General features: G+C 46.9%; 1 protein-coding gene across 6 annotated transcripts in view; it reads right to left on the reverse strand.

The window, feature by feature from the left end:
- RELT (RELT TNF receptor) overlaps positions 1 to 19,796 on the reverse strand; it is an 87,519-nt gene that overhangs the window by 64,404 nt on the left and 3,319 nt on the right. For 2 of the 6 annotated variants that reach the window (XM_083436565.1, XM_083436566.1), the window contains exon 2: positions 4,243 to 4,451. The exons of 2 other annotated variants lie outside the window; for them this stretch is intronic. In XM_083436565.1, the coding sequence (XP_083292691.1) occupies positions 4,243 to 4,330 (88 nt within the window). In that variant the 5' untranslated portion in view covers positions 4,331 to 4,451. Of the gene's footprint in view, positions 1 to 4,242; positions 4,452 to 9,256; positions 9,806 to 19,796 lie in introns of those variants that run through there. 2 more of the 6 variants (XM_083436563.1, XM_083436564.1) reach the window with 2 other exon arrangements.

Genomic DNA, 19,796 nt, shown 5'->3' on the forward strand with positions numbered 1-19,796 from the left:
AGTTGCTTTGGGACTACAATTCCCATCATCCCTGACCACCGGTCCTGTTAGCTAGGGATGATGGGAGTTGTAGTCCCCAAACAGCTGGAGGGCCATGTTTGGCTATGCCTACGAAACCTGACACAGAGCAAAGGCTTTTTGCGAGAAGCAGGCCGCAAAATGCACCGGCTAAGCAGGAGGAGGAGAGAGGCTGCCACAGGGGAAAAAATAAATGTTGATTTAATTTAAACAGAGACAGGAACACTTATAGACGCCGAAAAAGCTGCAGAGAACGCCAGAAAAGCGGCACAGAAAAGAAACAACGGACTCAGTGCTCATCCAATCTTTCTCAGCTCTAATGGGCATCCAAGGCTTTAGGCACAGAGGTGGGGAATAGCCAGAGCTGCCTTGCCCAATTATTTGAGGCAGAGGCCTTTTCTAGGCCCACCCAGCACAAATGCCAAAACACACTTCGTGCCATCACAGACTAAGTAAATGAGGTGCAAGGAACCTTTGACCTTACAGATGTTGTTGAACTTTAATTCCCATTGCTACGGAAATTACAGGGGAGGGGGTGCACTTCACCTTGCCGACAAAGGTCCGTATAGTAAAAGCTCTGGTTTTCCCAGTAGTGATGTATGGAAGTGAGAGCTGGACCATCAAGAAGGCTGATCGCCGAAGAATTGATGCTTTTGAATTGTGGTGCTGGAGGAGACTCTGGAGAGTCCCATGGACTGCAAGAAGATCAAACCTATCCATTCTTAAGGAAATCAGCCCTGAGTTCTGACTGGAAGGACAGATCCTGAAGCTGAGGCTGCAATACTTTGGCCACCTCATGAGAAGAGAAGACTCCCTGGAAAAGACCCTGATGTTGGGAAAGATGGAGGGCGCAAGGAGAAGGGGACGACAGAGGACGAGATGGTGGGACAGTGTTCTCGAAGCTACAAACATGAATCTGACCAAACTGCGGGAGGCAGTGGAAGACAGGAGGGCCTGGCGTGCTCTGGTCCAGGGGGTCACAAAGAGTCGGACACGACTGAACGACTAAACAACAACAACAAGCACATCTTTAAAGTTGATAAATGTTACAAATATTATGCCTGAATGTATCCTTTCAACTTGACAGCTCAGGGAAGTTAAGGTAAAGGGACCCCTGACCATTAGGTCCAGTCGTGGCCGACTCTGGGGTTGCGGCGCTCATCTCACTTTATTGACCAAGGGAGCCGGCGTACAGCTTCCGGGTCATGTGGCCAGCAGGACTAAGCTGCTTCTGGAGAACCAGAGCAGCGCACGGAAATGCCCTTTACCTTCCCACCGGAGCAGTACCTATTTATCTACTTGCACTTTGACGTGCTTTCGAACTGCTAGGTTGGCAGGAGCAGGGACCGAGCAACGGGAGCTCACCCCGTTGCAGGGATTCGAACCGCCGACCTTCTGATCGGCAAGTCCTAGGCTCTGTGGTTTAACCCACAGCACCACCCGTGTCCCCCCTAGCTTTAAAAACAATATAAAATCAACCCCTTTGCCAGTTTCCTCCATTCCAAAGCTATTTTCCCCTTGAAAGGGACTCCAGGAAGTTCCCAGAGGTGACAATTGCTGAGCTGATTGTTGGCCAAGGTAAGCCTAATCCCATCACCAGACTTGTCCAGGGGCCAGACATGAAAAGGAGGTTCTCTTGTACTTTGGGTGGTGGGACTTCAGAGGTGGTTGCCTATGCTAATCTTATACCTGGGTCTGCTTATGCTAATCTTGTACCAAGGACTTGTTTGGACATGTTTGCCAAGGTTATCCCAGTTTAACCCCTGTCTACCCCTCCCCTTTTGTGACACGTCAGTGATGTATCAATGATGCTGTACAGTATTCTGGGATGTGGTGGGAAACTTTTAAAAGTCCTTGTCACCCCATCCTCGGGGTTAAAAATTCCTCTTTGAACCTGTTGCGCAATAAACTTTGGTCTACAGCTATTTGCTCTGGCTGGTGGCTGGACTCCTTCCTTTATTCCGCAGGGACCCGCGAGCTCTGCCCAACCAGCTGGGTGACTGAGCAGCCTCACACCTAGATTTCTCAGTAACACCATCATCCCTGGGCCATGCTTGCTTGGGCTGATGGGAGTTGTAGTTCAACAACATCTGGATGGCCAAAGGGTTCCCCACCCCTGAAATAAAGCCTGCTGCAGACAGTGTGATAGGAATTTTGAGGTCTTAGATATATGGAAATGCTCATAAATGTACCAACCAAGCACGTACATAGATCAGCACAGGAAGACCAGCCTGGAACCATTTTGATTCCTAAACTGACCAAATGTTTTCTCTGCAAGGCCAAAGTGGGAAACCTCCCCATTGTCTCTTTCCTCACAAATCCTGTCTTAAGGGCACATAGGGTGTGAGCCTGTGACCTGGCCCAGGAACTAAGTATTTATCACTACAAAAGACTGGCCAGGCTCCCCAGGCAATCCAATCAAGTAACCTCCCAGACAGGAGATAAACAACAACAGGAGAAACAATATTCAAATTTCTGTTTTAGACCACCTTTTCTGTGATGTAGTTATGATGTTTCTGGGGGTGGTCTTGGGCTCCAGGGTGGGCAATTTCAAAAGTCTATATAAGGGCTTGTGCACCATTGTTCTGGGTTCCTCCTCCCTCCTGTGTGTGGTGAGTGAGGACCCTGTTGCAACAGATCAATAAAGATCAGGCTTACTAGCTGCTTTGCTTCTCAATATTCTCTGGTTGGCCTCTGTTATTCTCTCCTACCAATAGGGAACCTATGTAAGGACTCTATATGGGCTCTTGGATACCCCATAAGGGAAGAAGGGCAATTTTTATTTACAACAACAGAGAAGAGGTCCTCAAACAAATGAACTGCCCCAGTTTCCTCCAAGCTGGCACCTTCCCAGATGTTTCGAAACTACAACTTCCGCCAGGCTCAGCCAGCCCAGCTGTGCACACTTCACGATACTCCTGATAGATCAAGGATTGTGTTGGTCTATGGCAAGCGGGGTGTGTGGGGAGAAATATCCAGGTTATTTCCCTTCCCCGCAACCTGTCTTTTCAAAGTGGGATTGCTTTTGTTGCGAATGTGAGAAGAAAACAGAGGACAGACATCGCACAAACAAGCAGCTGGCAAATGGTGGAGGGCAGACAAAGGAAGAGAGCTTTGAACTTTGAAGGAGAGAGCGACTCTGAAACAAAAACAGCAGGATATGAGGATGTGATGAAGAGGAAGAAAGATCAACAGCAGGTGTTAAAATAGCCACTTTTGGCGGACAGAGAGCTCCTCTTTAAAGTTGGGGAAAAGCATGTGGGGGATGGAGGAGATAAGAACTGTAAACATGGGTCAGATTGTGAGCTGCAGGATCACTAACGATTTCAGGGGGGAAGTAAGAAAAAAAAGTAAGAAAATTAGCTGCATGCAGTCACAGTTCCTGGGTAGAATCCACACCCAAATCTGGACAGCTGGTCCTTTGGGCAAGCTGTAAAAACCTCAGACATTTTCGGTAGCACATAAACTGTTTGCCCATCAAAACGGACAGAATAACAGAAGCACAGAAAGCGAGAAGGAACTCCAAGGCTCATTTAGTCCAGCCTCCTGAAATGCAGGACTCACAACTCAAGAATCCAGCTTCTGTTTAAAATCTCCCACAAAGGGGAGTTCATTGTCGGCAAAGGTCCGTATAGTTCAAGCTATGGTTTTCCCAGTAGTGATGTATGGAAGTGAAAGCTGGACCATAAAGAAGGCTGATCGCCAAAGAATGGATGCTTTTGAATTATGGTGCTGGAGGAGACTCTTGAGAGTCCCATGGACTGCAAGAAGATCAAACCTCTCCATTCTGAAGGAAATCAGCCCTGAGTGCTCACTGGAAGGACAGATCCTGAAGCTGAGGCTCCAAGACTTTGGCCACCTCATGAGAAGAGAAGACTCCCTGGAAAAGACCCTGATGTTGGGAAAGATGGAGGGCACAAGGAGAAGGGGACGACAGAGGACGAGATGGTGGGACAGTGTTCTCGAAGCTACCAGCATGAGTTTGACCAAACTGCGGGAGGCAGTGGAAGACAGGAGTGCCTGGCGTGCTCTGGTCTCACGAAGAGTCGGACACGACTAAACAACAACAACAAAACCCAAAATACGTCCAGATGTCCCAAATGTACAATGGGCAACACAGCAACGGTAGAATCATAGCACTGTAGAGTTTGACATGACCCCATCTAGTCCAACCCCTTGCAATTCAGGAATCCCAGCTAAAGGATTTGTAAGAGAGATGCTCACCTGACCTCTGCTTAAAAACCGCTAAAGAAGGAGAGTCCACCACCTTCCGAAGTGGCGATGGTTTGGACCACAATCCTGCCACCGGCATGAGGGAGGGGGTGTGGTTTGGCGTCCCACTTTAGCAGTCCACCTGCGGCATTTTTTTGCAGCCTCTGCAGCTTCCAGACAAAACCCAAGTTCCTAATGAAGCAAAGTTTACTGGGTGGCAGCTGCAGAGAGAGAGAGAGATGGGATGGAAATTTACTTGGGCCGCCACAACATCTCGTGGCATCAGTGTGGCTCCCTGCCAAAGAGCTCTTTCTCTCTCTCTCATGCGCTATTTATTGTTTTCACTGACACAGATTTCTTTTGTTTGCAGGGAGGGAGTCCTGGGTTCCTCTTCTCTGAAATATCTTTGTTGCATCAACAGAGAGGCAGCCACTGCCAACCGAGGGGGTCTCGGTGGCGAAGACGTGAGCCCCAGCATTGTCGGCTGAAAGAACATTGAAGTAGGTCAGGCCCCACATTTTATGCAAGGGGGGGGGGGACCCAGAAAGGCTGAAGGCTGGCACAGAGACTGGCAATTAGGAGCTCCTATCTGGACTTCCCGTTATAGATCGCCTGCTTAAAGCTTCCCTCCTCTTCGCCACCTGTGGATTCAAACATTGCACCCGTGGGAGCTAATTATCAAGGGTCTCTAAACATGGCTGCATCTGTGTGGGAGGCATTCAGAGGGGAAAAGAAAGCAAGAGTCTGGCTGGACCAGACTAAAGGACCGTATAGACAGGGATGATCATACGTGCCTCTCTCTATGGAGGGATAGTAAGGTAAAGGGACCCCCTGACCATTAGGTCCAGTCGAGGCCGACTCTGGGGTTGCGGAGCTCATCTCGCTTTACTGGCCAAGGAAGCCGGTGTACAGCTTCCGGGTCATGTGGCCAGCAGGACTAAGCTGCTTCTGGTGAACGAGAGCAGCACACGGAAATGCCGTTTACCTTCCTGCCAGAGCGGTACCTATTTATCTACTTGCACTTTGATGTGCTTTTAAACTGCTAGGTTGGCAGGAGCTGGGACCGAGCAATGGGAGCTCACCCCATCTCGGGGATTCGAACCGCCAACCTTCTGATCGGCAAGTCCTAGGCTCTGTGGTTTAGACCACAGCGCCACCCGTGTCTCCCTATGGAGGGATGGTTTGCTCCAGTTCCTGTTTAGAGAAGAGGGGATGGAGATGCAGGTTCAGGAGAGGGCAACCAAAAGGATCAAGCAGGCACAGCAAATCCCCTGTAAAGTCAGCTTGCAGTGCCTGGGACATTTTTGTTTGGAGAATAAGCATAGAAATGTCCCCAATTGTGCATGGTATTTCAAAAACGGATGGAGAAAAGTTTTCTCTGTTCACCAGAAGCAGCTTAGTCCTGCTGGCCTGACTTGCGACCACCCGAAGAAGCTGAATGTTGGAAGGTTCAGGGCAGATAAAAGGAAGGACTTTTATCACACGGCACGTAGTCAAACTGTGGAACTCCCTTCCACAGTAGGCAGTGAGGGTCAACAACAGCAGAAGGTTCTCAGACATGGATAGGTTCTGTGATGTACTGAAGTTCTCACCTTGGGCCAGCAGGGGGATACTGTAGATAGTTTTCACTCAGGTCCACATATGCAAATAAGGGATTGAAAGTGACGTTCAGTGATTGGATAGTTACAGAAAGTGGTTACAGTTGCGTTGTGCTGGACTCTATATAAGCAGGCTGGCTGAACCCTTCAGTTCAGTTCTGTTCCAGCTTACAAATAAAGAGCTGTTTTGGAGAAATCGCTGTGTGGTCTGCTATGTCCACCCACTATCTAACAGGTTCAATCCCAATCTAGTAAACAACAACAACAGAAACCAGTTTTGGCGCTCTTATCGCAAACATGCTTCCCAACCCCCAATCCCCAGCGTCTTCAAAGAATGCTTGCAGTTTTTGTTTTAATAAGATCATACGATACCGCGATTAACTAAAGGGATCCGATTTCTGTTGCAAAACCTTTTTGGCTCCTGCCTTCGTCAGCTACTCTGGTGAAAAATGAAAGGATGCTACTGCAGCTTTAGAGATTTGAGGAGGGAGTGATTCCTATGCTGGAAAACGAAATGTTTTACATTTTCTTTTTTGCTCATAAAGCACAGGGGGGGGGGGGGCGGAGAGAGACTGATGGTGGATCTGCTTGCTGATTGCAAATAACTGCAATGCAGGGTGAATCACAGTGTGAGTCTAAGATGCTTTGTGCCACCTAGTCTTCACCCAGGGAAGGATTTCAAACCTCTTGCAAAGCAGCTGGGAGAAGGAACTTAAAAGTTGTGGCCGCATACAGCACATTGTTAGAATGGGAGAGGTAAAATCAGTCATGATCAAATGGGCACAAGATATAGGTCATAATATCATGATGGAAGATTGGGAAAGGTTATGGGAAATTTAAAATTTACAGACTGTTCTTTGTTGAAAGAAAATTAAATGAAGATGGTATATGTATAGATGGTATATGACACCAGTGCAGCTAGGGAAAATGTATAAAACTAGCTCAAATTGGAAGAGTAAGGAAAAGGAGGGGACATTTTACCATATGTGGTGGGATCGTAATGAAATAAATTTTGGGGAAATGATATACAATGAATTGAAGAAAATGTTCCATCTAACATTTGCTAAGAAACCTGAAGCATTTCTGTTAGGGATTGTAGGGAAAGACCTGCCAAGGAAGCTGAAAAATATCTTCATGTTTGCGACAACGGCGGCAAGAGTCTTAATCATAGCTGTCAACTTACAGATTTGAAAATAAGGGACCAGCAGCCTTGAAAATAAGGGACCTGCAGCCTCACCTGTTCCAGGCACTCCTGTCTTCCACTGCCTCCTGCAGTCTGGTCAAACTCATGCTGGTAGCTTCGAGAACACTGTCCAACCAGCTTTGTAACCAGAGGTTCAACTGAATAGAATCTGAATCATATGCACTACAAGGCCTATGCAGCCTCAACTTAAGATGGCTCCCCGGCCTGGCTTTGCACTGCAAAGTTTGCAGCAGCACGTGCAACAAAATGGTGTCCAGCATTCAAAAAACCCCTCAGCTTGCATTAACTAGCCACACACAAGGCATGCAAGCTCCACCCCCCAGTCATTCTTAGACTTCTTATTGGGTGAGCAACACAGCCAAGCAACACAGTTGGAGCCTCCCTCCTCCCTGGCTGGCAGGGAGGGAGGGAGAGGAGCTGCTTCCTTTGAAATTTAAGGGACATCATTTAAGAGACATTTAAGGGACATCCATCAATAAGGGACAGCAGCGGGACATGACGCTGGAATAAGGGGCTGTCCCTACAAATAAGGGACACATGCCAGCTATGGTCTTAATAGCACAAGGATGGAAGAATGAGGAAACCCCGACTAAAGAACTACGGCAAGAGAAACTGATGGACTATGCAGAACTGGCAAAATTGACACACAAATTACGGGACAAGGATAACTGTGACTTTAAAGATGAATGGGAACCTTTTACAAAGTATTTAAAGAAGCAACAAAGTGAACTGGACTCCTTGGCAGGCTTTGAATAAACACTCACCAACTTTTTACTGATAATAACCAGTCAGACATCTTAAGGATTTATACAATTTTGTAACATGCAGAGAATAGCATCTATAGAGAAAACAGAGATTGGAACTGAGGGAAGTCGGGGGTGGGTGGGAGGAGGGTTGTTTAGAATCATAGAATCATAGAAGAGTTGGAAGAGACCACAAGGGCCATCGAGTCCAACCCCCTGCCAAGCAGGAAACACCATCAGAGCACTCCTGACATATGGTTGTCAAGCCTCTGCTTAAAGACCTCCAAAGAAGGAGACTCCACCACACTCCTTGGCAGCAAATTCCACTGTCGAACAGCTCTTACTGTCAGGAAGTTCTTCCTAATGTTTAGGTGGAATCTTCTTTCTTGTAGTTTGGATCCATTGCTCCGTGTCCGCTTCTCTGGAGCAGCAGAAAACAACCTTTCTCCCTCCTCTATGTGACATCCTTTTATATATTTGAACATGGCTATCATATCACCCCTTAACCTCCTCTTCTCCAGGCTAAACATGCCCAGCTCCCTTAGCCGTTCCTCATAAGGCATCGTTTCCAGGCCTTTGACCATTTTGGTTGCCCTCCTCTGGACACGTTCCAGTTTGTCAGTGTCCTTCTTGAACTGTGGTGCCCAGAACTGGACACAGTACTCCAGGTGAGGTCTGACCAGAGCAGAATACAGTGGCACTATTACTTCCCTTGATCTAGATGCTATACTCCTATTGATGCAGCCCAGAATTGCATTGGGGGGAGGGGGGAAATGGGGGGGGGGGAATTAAGGATGTTATGTTTTAAGATAATATGTTTTGTTTAAATTGCTAATAAAAAAATATTTTTTTTAAAAAAAGTTGTAGTGCAATAGAAAAACAACAACATGAACCTGCAAAGAGAAGGCAGGCAGGCAGCTCCCATTTTCAACACTTTAAAAGCACCTTGTCTCAATAGACCATCAGATTATATTACTTTTTATTATTAGGAGTACTTTAGGCTGCTTTAAGCAGCCTATGATCAAAACAAACGATAAACCTGCGGGGAGCCTGCAACATACTCCGCTCACCTGCAATTCGTACTACCTGGGCATTCAGAGGCATATCTTCTCTGCCAGCGGAGAACAAATTAGCTATTGTTGCCAGCAGCTCTTGAAACTTTGTCCTCAGTCAGTCAAACCTGCAAGAGAACCTGCAGCCGATATCAAAAAACTTTCTGGAGCCTGCTATCACGAGGACACAATCTTCCATCTCCTTGGCTTCCTTTTTATCTGCCTTCGTTCCGCATCTAGACCATATTATTTTATTTCTTAAAATACTTTATTAAAACAGGTACTTCTGAAATACAAAACGATTCTCAGTCTCTCAAGGCACCTGATAGCGTATTAAAAATCACACAAAGACACACAAAATTCAGAGTCACCAGCAACACACACCGATGCCCAGTGCCAGAACTCACCTGTAATGCCTTCCTTGCCTACCTGAGAGGTGCCGGAACTGAGTTCTGGCGAGTTCCAGCTGAAAAAAGGCTTGTCGATACCAACCCCTCACTGCTTCCTTCTGTTTCAAGTTAGAAATCAGACTACCATCCAGTGTCCGAGACCACAGAGAGATTTTTAAAAAGACCTGATGAATGCAACACAGACCACCAATCGACCATGTCCCAATTTGGATATGCAAAATTTGCACAGACACACCCAGGTTTCCCTGCATTGGTTTTGCGCTCCGCTCTGAATATAATCCAGCAATTTCCGGATGGGGCAAGGTGTCTGGGAAAGATCCACGCCAACCCTTAAGCAAGTAATTACAGGATTTCTGTCTCTCGCTTCCCACCCCCCAATAGTACGTCTAGAAGCCTGTCTCTCTCATCCGTGACATGACAGCATTTCCAAAAAAGTAGCCTAATGTTAGGTGTACTCCTGGCATTCTGCCCGGGAAGGGAAGATAATAAGGGAAACAGATTCCCATGGAAACTGGGGATGCCCCCAGTCTTCCCAGTGGGCCATGCTGGGAGTGAAGAACCCCGTTTTGCGCCACGGGCTCTGCTGGAAGACTTTGCAGGATGGGTCAAGTGGCGAGGAAGCCGTGTCAAGGCCGTCTCTGGATCAGATGGATTTACGCAAAGAGTCAGCAGATCACCAGGCAGAGGGGATCTCTCAGCCTGCTGCATCTGTTAATTAGAGGATGTTTTTGCTCCAGAGGAAACGAGACGCTTGCCGCCCCCCGAGACAAACAAAAAAATTGCAGGTGCCAACATCCTAAGACACAGACAAATACCTGCACAACATCCCATAATTTGGACCTATTGCAATTTCCACGTCTGAGGAGGATGTACAGCACCATATAATTGGAAGAGTTGAGACTTGCAGAGGGCAAGGAAAGGGTAGGGAAAGCACCTGCAAAGTTGACATTTCTTTGAGGCGAAGACAAGAAGAACAGATATGGATTTAAGTGCAGAGGAGGAGTGCGGTCTAGTGGTTGGAGCGTTGGATCGAGACGCATGTTCAGATCCCCACTCAGCCGCAAAGCTCATTGGGTGTCCTTGCGCCAACCTCTCAGCCTAAGAGCTGTTTAAAGATAAGATGGAAAGGGCCATTTTGACCTCCTTGAAGGAACGGAGGGATATAAATATAATTAATAATAATAATGATATATCTATCTTTTTAATTCATCAATTCCTTTTGCTGGCCAGGAAGATCAGAGTCCTATATCAATGCAGTTGGGAACTGGGTGCAAATCCTAGCTCAGCCATGATGGCTAAAGGAGGGATGCGAAAAGAGATTTATGGAGATATGCATGGTTTATTTCCCATCATACTACCATAAATAACACTCTTTGTTAGCCCCCTGGAAAGTTTTGGAAGTATCAGATAGAAATGTTCTCAGCATACATTAGAGCAGGCATCCCCAACCTTCGGCCCTCCAGATGTTTTGGACTACAATTCCCATCATCCCTGGCCACGGTTAGCTAAGGATCATGGGAGTTGTAGGACAAAACATCTGGCGGGCCAAAGGTTGGGGATGCCTGCATTAGAGGCACCCAATAAAATGGAAAGTATTTTCAACTCAAAACATAAGCAGAAGGCCAAGTTGATAACTAAGCATTTATATAATGCAGTTTGTTTATTTATTTTAAAAAAACTATACAGTGGTGCCTCGGGTTACATACGCTTCAGGTTACAGACTCCGCTAACCCAGAAATAGTGCTTCAGGTTAAGAACTTTGCTTCAGGATGTGAACAGAAATTGTGCTCCGGCGGCGTGGCAGCAGCTGGAGGCCCCATTAGCTAAAGTGGTGCTTCAGGTTAAGAACAGTTTCAGGTTAAGAACGGACCTCCGGAACGAATTAAGTACTTAACCCGAGGTACCACTGTATATTGCTTTATATTTTATGCTTAAAGATATTTACAGCAATGTAAAACCACAAAACCATGCAGTGAAATCACGAAAGGTGTTTTTTTAAAAAAAGAAAGGAATTAAAACAAACAATTATCTCTCCCTCAAGACAGGTATACAAGAGACAGGAGATTCTGTGTCGTCGGGTAGACTTAAGGCTTACTTAAGTGCAACCAAATATAGCCAAAGCAACTGGTTCATACAATCAATATATGCCACTCCCTGCCACAAGGCATAGTGACCACTGTTAGCTTAGAGGCTTGAAAAGGAAAGTAGACAAATTCAAAGCAGGGTTACTAGACCTCATTACCTCCTGCTCCTTCCTTGAGCAGGATGCGGGTGGCGCTGTGGGTTAAACCACAGAGCCTAGGACTTGCCAATCGGAAGGTTGGCGGTTCGAATCCCCGCGACGGGGTGAGCTCCCGTTGCTCGGTCCCTGCTCCTGCCAACCTAGCAGTTCAAAAGCACGTCAAAGTGCAAGTAGATAAATAGGTACCACTCCGGCAGGAAGGTAAACAGCGTTTCCGTGCGCTGCTCTGGTTCGCCAGAAGCGGCTTAGTCCTGCTGGCCACATGACCCGGAAGTTGTACGCCGGCTCCCTCGGCCAGTAAAGCGAGATGAGCGCCGCAACCCCCGAGTCGGCCACGACTGGACCTAACGGTCAGGGGTCCCTTTACCTTTTTACCTCCTTGAGCAGAGGCGGTTGAGCTTCTAAAGACCCATTTCCGGAGAAAAGCCACAGGAGAGGTCTTAAGCTCATGCCCCATTTGCCAGGAGTTGAGTGATTTATACTGGGCCGTCTACACACTATTTTGCTCGATTAGTTTTTCTGTGATGCTTCTGCGATGTTACCGGAGAGGGGCAACGAAAGTGAGACACCCTCCAACATTTGTGTTATGAAAAGTTGCAGGATTTGGGCAGGAAGTCACAAGACGTGCAACAACCGGAAACGAGGCGGTGCGCCCGCCCTAGAACGTTCTGCAGGCGCAAAGAATATACTGAAAGCATTCTCTGGTATATAGCCTGTCTAAAATCCATGCCACATTCAGCACATGGCCCAGAACATGGTTCGCTGCACCGCAAGAGCTTCACGTTTCGTCTGCTCTGCAACCCAACCAGCCCAGGAAAACTTGAGATTCCTGCAGAAAATATTCGCCTTAGCTCTAAAGACCTCACCACTTGGTTTATCTGCATTGCAGTAGCTGCGCTGCTACGTCCGAGCCCTTTCCACTGTTTGGATAGCGATGCTGCTGGCAGCCCCTGCCTTAATCCTGCTACCGATTTCTCCTTGAAAGGTCCGGTTGCAGGCAGTTCGGATTTGCTTTCTCCGGCTTCTCTTCTCCAAAGCTACTCTGGTTTTGCAGAAAAGTCTTTCCTGCAAATCCAGGAGTTTTGAAAGGCACCAACCATCTTGCTGTACTTTAAAACATCTGGAGATGGGAGGGGTTTGGGGGGAGAGAAGGCTGTTGAAATCAGAACAGCTGGCTTAGCAAGCATGTCTTTGTTGCTCAGGGCTTGCTCAGGCCAGAGGGAGGGAGAGACAGAAGCCTCAAGACCAGGGGTCAGCAAACTTTTTCAGCAGGGGGCTGGTCCACTGACCCTCAGACCTTGTGGGGGGCTGGATTATATGGGGGGGGGAATGAACCTATGCCCCACAAATAACCCAGAGATGCATTTTAAATACAAGAACACATTCTGCTCATGTAAAAACATGCTCATTCCTGGACCGCCCGCGGGCCGGATTTAGAAGGCGATTGGGCCGTATCCGGTCCCCAGGCCTTAGTTTGTCTACCCATGCTCAAGACAGCTACAGCCCAGTATACCTAAAGGAGCGTCTCCACCCGCATCGTTGAGCCCGGACACTGAGGTCCAGCTCCGAGGGCCTTCTGGTGGTTCCCTCACTGCGAGAAGCCAAGTTACAGGGAACCAGGCAGAGGGCCTTCTCGGTGGTGGCGCCCGCCCAGTGAAACGCCCTCCCATCAAATGTCAAGGAAATAAACAACTCTCTGACTTTTAGTAGACATCTGAAGGAAGGATGTGTGGATCCAGAATTGGCCTCCCCAGTCACTTACGGACTCACTGTTAGTATCTTGTTCATGGAAGACAATCTTGCTTGGCTAGGAGTGATGGCGAAAGAAGATGATAGATTTGGGGTCTACGGCCAATTTCATGGACGTGGACTTCATGGAACGCCCTTGGGAAGATGCCTCACATGTCCATGCTCCCCTCCCCCCCCGTTGGTCCAATACTTCCACCGTCGTGCTCCCCAAAACCCAGCACCCATCTGGCAGGTGCATAGTGTCATACGTCACAAGTCAACTGATCTTGAAGCAGGGGAGAATGCAAATACTTTGGAAATTAAGAATATCTCTAATAAAAGTTATGCAAAACAGATGAAAGAGGTTCTGAGAAGAAAGGGGTTCTGAGGCTGCTCGATGGACCCCAGAAGGGGCAGAACTCCGCCTGCAGCGTGGCTGCCTGGGGGTTTGGCTGAAAAGCAGGATTTAAGGACAATGGCCAAGGACAATAATAATAATAATAATAATAATAATAATAATAATAATAATAATAAATTTTATTTATATCCTGCCCTCCCCAGCTGAAGACGGGCTCAGGGCAGCTAACAATAAAATAATACAACATTTTAAAATCATTTCATTATAAAATTATTTCAAATCAAATTAATGGCAACCATTGGGTAGAGTTCTGTGAAGATTGCCAAAGGAGGGAGTCAGGCTGTGCCCTGGCCAAAGGCTTGGTGGAACAGCTCTGTCTATTATTATCAGTTTCGCGGCTGGCTGAGGATTCAAACCTGCTCTCCCAGGTCCTAGTCAGACACTCTAACCATTGTGTGACACTGCTGTTGGTGTACAAAGTAGGGAAAGATAGAGATATTGGTTATGAGTTTGATATGTAATAGGGAAGATAAGAAATGCGTACTGAGAGATTGGATTGGAAAATTTACAGACAGGACTGATGGAAGTCAAAAAAATTGAATAAGATGTAAAAGTATGTTTAATTACTGTTGAAAATGATAGGCTAAAAAACTAATAAAAAATTATATATATATATAAAATAAATTCAGAGAGGATTGGAGGAATTTGTGGAGGAGAGGGCTATTGAGGCCTACCACCCACAACGGGTCTGCTCTGCTTCCACAGTTGTGAGGTAGCTTTGAGCTCCGAGTTCCTGGAAACCACAAGAGGCGAGAGATGTAGCTTGTGAGTTTCCAAGTCATCTGGTTGGCCACTATGAGACCAGGAGGCTGGAGATGGGCCATTGGTCTTCTTACGTTCTTACGAACCCAAGCGGATAGCTCAGTTGGTTAGAGCGTGACGCTGATAAAATGCCAAGGTTGCAGGTTCGAATTCCGTACGGGAGAGCTGCGGATTCCTGCATTTCAGGGGGGTTGGACTAGATGACCCTCAAGGTCCCTTCCAACTCTATGGTCCTATGAATCTGCATGAAGGTGGCCTGCAAGCCCACATTGCATGGTTTGCAAAGTCTGTGTGGTTTTAAGCACGCACACAAGAGCAGAGTTTACATGGCTTCAGGGCACGATCTGTATTGTTAAGAGGAGCGGACCACGGTTTTTCTCCAAGGATTTCAGCAACAGGATTCCGGATGGAGAAACTTCTGCACAGCCTGTAATTTACGAGCTTGCAGAGCTGAGCATTCCTCCCGAAACCACTTCACAGAAGCTTCCCCCACCAACATCCCTTTTAGCAAGCAAACACACACACACACACACACACACACACACACGACTGACTCAACTGACACACTCCAGGCTGCAAAACTGAAGGAAGAGCAAATTGAACAGTGTTACCCCAGATTGCCAGAACTGTAGAGCTGTAAGGTCATCTTCTAGGCCACGCAATAGACCCAATCTAACTGTGCAATTGGAGGCAGTGAGAGATTTTACTTTCTTGGGCTCCATGATCACTGCAGATGGTGACAGCAGCCACGAAATTAAAAGACACCTGCTTCTTGGGAGAAAAGCAATGACAAACCTAGACAGCATCTTAAAAAGCAGAGACATCACCTTGCCAACAAAGGTCCGTATAGTTAAAGCTCTGGTTTTCCCACTAGTGATGTATGGAAGTGAGAGCTGGACCATAAAGAAGGCTGATCGCCAAAGAATGGATGCTTTTGAATTATGGTGCTGGAGGAGACTCTTGAGAGTCCCATGGACTGCAAGAAGATCAAACCTCTCCATTCTGAAGGAAATCAGCCCTGAGTGCTCACTGGAAGGGCAGGTCCTGAAGCGGAGGCTCCAATGCTTTGGCCACTTCATGAGAAGAGAAGACTCCCTGGAAAACACCCTGATGCTGGGAAAGATGGAGGGCACAAGGAGAAGGGGACGACAGAGGACGAGATGGTTGGACAGTGTTCTTGAAGCTACCAGCATGAGTTTGACCAAACTGCGGGAGGCAGTGGAAGACAGGAGTGCCTGGCGTGCTCTGGTCCAGGGAGTCACGAAGAGTCAGACATGACTAAATGACTAAACAACAACAACAATTGTGCAATGCAAACCATGCCCAGCTGAAAACTAAGACACACTAAGTATTCACCTGCAAAATTATTGGGAACAGCAGTAGCCAGGGTGCTCACATTTTTAATCAGAGAAGCCTATTTGGTCCCCCTCTGCTGCTACCATGGCAACCTGAATCTCCCCAGCTGCCCTCCACCCCCAAGTGATCACCGTAATCAGCGAACACATCATAAATCTGACATCTCCAAGCTGCAGATTTGGTTACATGAATTCACTGAGCCAGCTCAGAGTGAGGGCAGCAAAGCCCCTCACTCTGAATAGGCGTTTGAGGAGGCAGCTGAACTCCATCCCCAACTGCTCATTTGTTCCCCTCTGCCAGAAATGGTCAAAATTGTTTTTTTATGTGAGTGAGAAATATTAGTGACCCTACCCTGCCTCCTTCAATCTCCCTCCCCCCATTTAAAAACCGGCTGGGGTCTACGATACTGAATAAAGGCCCCCCAAAGTTGGCAAGAACATCCAGGTTTTAAAAACCTCCCTTGCAAAAAACTCGACTGCCTCTTTGCCTCGCTGTGTTTTGAGACGGTAGCAAAAACAAGCTGGAACAGTAAATCAAATACCTTAAAAAAAAATCCAGGACAAAAAGAAATCGGGCGTTCATGTTCACCTGGAATCAGGTGCAACGTGACTTTTCGCCTCCCCTCCAATAAGTCTCCGTTCACACACAGCTGCAACATTTTATGCACAGCAACTGCGTTTATGTACACACTGCTAGGGAGACAGAACAAACCTGGTTGGAGCGTAATCGTCTGTCGCTCGCTGTCAGGGTCCTGTTTCCATGGCTTCGTGCCAATCGAAAAGACCGTATGGAAACTTACAGGCAAGATGGCCACACGACGTTTTTAATTGGGGGACGGGACATCTTCTAGCTAGCCCAGGGGCGAAACCTCTCCCACCAGATCTCCCCATTTGATAGAAAGCCGTTTTCTTTCTGAAATCACACTCATTTCTCCTCCATATGATTCGTTCTATTTGTTGCTTACTCAAACGCAAATTAGGATGGTGTTTTGTTTTTTAAAAGCATGCAATACCAAACGTGAAATACCTCGGAGGACAGAAGGACCTTTTCAACTGAAAGGTCTCATCTTGCAATGCACACACACAAAAAAGAACCCCATCCAAAATCCGAAACTTGCAGAAAGCAGGATCAAACTGGCGAACCCGCTTTGTGCTGGATCTCCCCTCCCATCCTGGCACGGAACTTGGAGAGGCGCCACCGACATGTCAGAGTCGGCTCACTGCGACGGGGGAGTATAATTGTGGCCTACTGGGCCAAAAAAATAAAAACCACTCACCATTTAAGAGAGGCAGTATGGTGCAGTGGTTACAGCGTTGGACTAGGACTTGGGAGACCAGGGTTCAAATTGCCACTTCACCATGAAGCTCATTGGGGGACCTTGGGCCAGTCACTGCCTCTTAGCCTGGCCTACTTTACAGGGTTGTTGTGGAGATTAAAATAATAATAATAATAATATTTTATTTATATCCCGTCCTCCCCAGCCAAAGCCGGGCTCAGAGCAGCTAACAACAATAAAAGTAACATAGGAGCCAATTTTTCCTCCTTGGGGGAGAAGTGCAAAAAATAAATGAAATGAAATTTTTATAAAAAGAATGAATCAAATCAAATTTAACCCCAAGGAAGCAGGCGATGAAAACTGTCTCATCATCACCACTGCCTCAATTGTTTGGGTATCATCTTAAAACTACTCATCAGTTTCTAGACGCAATTATTCCCTGTTTATCACCAGAGAGGAAAATCACAGTAGTCTAATGTGATTCATTCATCCCATGCCAGTGGAAAAGGTTTCAGGGCGTTTCATGATAGGCATAGAATTGTAGCGTTGGAAGGGGACCCCTGATGATCATCTAGTCCAACCGCCAGCCATGGGGCTTGAACCTGAAACCTCGGCGTTATCAGCACAGCGCTGTAACCAACGGAGCTATCCTTCACAGAGCTCTCTGCGCCAGGCTGCATGCGCCAGCCACCCAAGTCTCCTCCTCAGTGTTGTCGTGGCACCCGAATATTTAGGGGATATTCTGATTTAGGGGCACTCAGACACAACCCCACAAATGGAAGCTTGGCACAGACCGTCTGCCGGGAACACGCCTATTTCAGAGCAAAGTACCAAGACAATATCTTAGCTGTGTAACATGAAGAGGCATTAAGTCTCACGGCGGGCATTTTTCATTGATGCGCCTAAAAATAATGCCAGCCATATTTAACATTAGGGCGTGAGTATATACATAGATAATCTCATTATTCTGCACATACTCAGCCCCTTGTTCCAAATTTGTGAGCAGTCGCTAAAGGCAGCTATTAATAAGCTTCCTAAGGCTTCGGCCAAATCGTCTACAGACACTTTTAATTTCCAAAAGGGACTGTCTTGTACAGCCCACTGGCTTCTCAGACAGAAGGAGATTCTAGGTTTAGACCCCCATTTGGTGAATTGGGATCACACACAAATTATCCAGAATAGCAGCTGTGAATTTTTATCTGTATTAAGTAAGCTTAAAGTTTCCTCCTAAGAAATCGAGGTGGTCTACAATTTGCCTTCACAACAACCTTGTGAGGCAGGTTAGGCTAAAGCAGGCATAGGCAAAGTTGGCTCTCCAGATGTTTTGGGACTACAACTCCCATCATCCCTAGCTAACAGGACTGGTGGGCAGGGATGATGGGAATTGTAGTCTAAAAAAACATCTAAAGGGCCAAGTTTGCCCGTGCCTGGGCTAAAAGAGGGCCCGAGTTTGCCCAGTCTGCTTCATGGCGGAGTACCCTGCCTTGAGACCTGGGGCAAGGGCTTAAACTATATGCATAATTGGTTGATTAGAAGAGAATAAAGGTAAATAAATCATAGACAGGAATAAAAGTGAATGTCCAACTGTATAAAGGGAGCATTTGTCACCATTTTAAACCATGGACTGGTGCTACAAGAATGAGATGTGGACTCCTGATGGTCGCAAGTAATCTAACTCTACTTAAATATGTAACATGCTGGGTTTTTGTTTTTTATTTGTATTTCTATTGTTTCTGTTGTATTGATTTATTCAATAAAGTAGGAGGGGGGAATATGTGGACTCATATACTCTTTTTCACCTTTTCCCCCCTCTTACAGCAACCCATTAAACTATGGGGTTTTTTTGCATACTCTCTAAACTAGGATCATAAACAAGGACCTTGTCTAGTTTTACAAGTCAAAGCCAAATAGGATTTCACTGGCATGGAAGTTTTTGTTTTTATGACACCGATATCTTGCCATTCCTTGTAAAGGAGCTCAGGGTGGCAAACAATCAAGGATCTTTAAAACACAACCAGTATGGATCCAGACTGGGAAAGACCCCTGCTTTGAAAGGCTTGCTGAAAGAAGGTGGTTTTCAGCTGGGGCTAAAAACGTAAGAGAGATGGTCCCTGTTTAATATTCATGGGGAGGGGAGCTCTGAAGGGTAGTTGCCACAATGCTAAAGGCCCGATTACTTCATTACTGCAGAATGGACCTCCTGATAAAATGGTATCTGCTGGAAGCCCTGACCTAGAAGGATAGAACTGTAGAATTGGAAGGGACACCACGGGTCATCTAGTCCAACCCCCTGCAGCTCAGGAATTTCAGCTAAGGCATCCATGACAGATGGCCATTCAACCTCTGCTTAAAAACCTCCAAGGAAGGAAGGAGAGTCCACAACTGCTCGTGGAAGTCTGTTCCACTGTCCAACAGCTCTTAATGTCAGAAAGTTCTGATGTTTGGTCAGATTCTCCTTTCTTGAAGCCGTGGGTTCGAATCGTACCCACCTGGAGCAGGAGAAAACAAGCTTGCTCCCTCTTCCATGTGGCAGCCTTTAAGATGTTTGAAGATGTAACACAGTGATTAGTGTGGTGTAGTGGTTAAGAGCAGCGGACTCGTAATCCAGTGAACCGGGTTCGATTCCCCGCTCTTCCACCTGCAGCTGCTGGGTGACCTTGGGCTAGTCACACTTCTCTGAAGTCTCTCAGCCTCACTCACCTCACAGAGCATTTGTTGTGGGGGAGGAAGGGAAAGGAAATTGCTAGCCGCTTTGAGACTCCTTAAAGAGGGTGAAA

Source organism: Podarcis tiliguerta, assembly GCF_965153285.1.
Source record: "Podarcis tiliguerta genome assembly, chromosome: 4".
NCBI classification, from domain to species: Eukaryota; Metazoa; Chordata; class Lepidosauria; order Squamata; family Lacertidae; genus Podarcis; species Podarcis tiliguerta.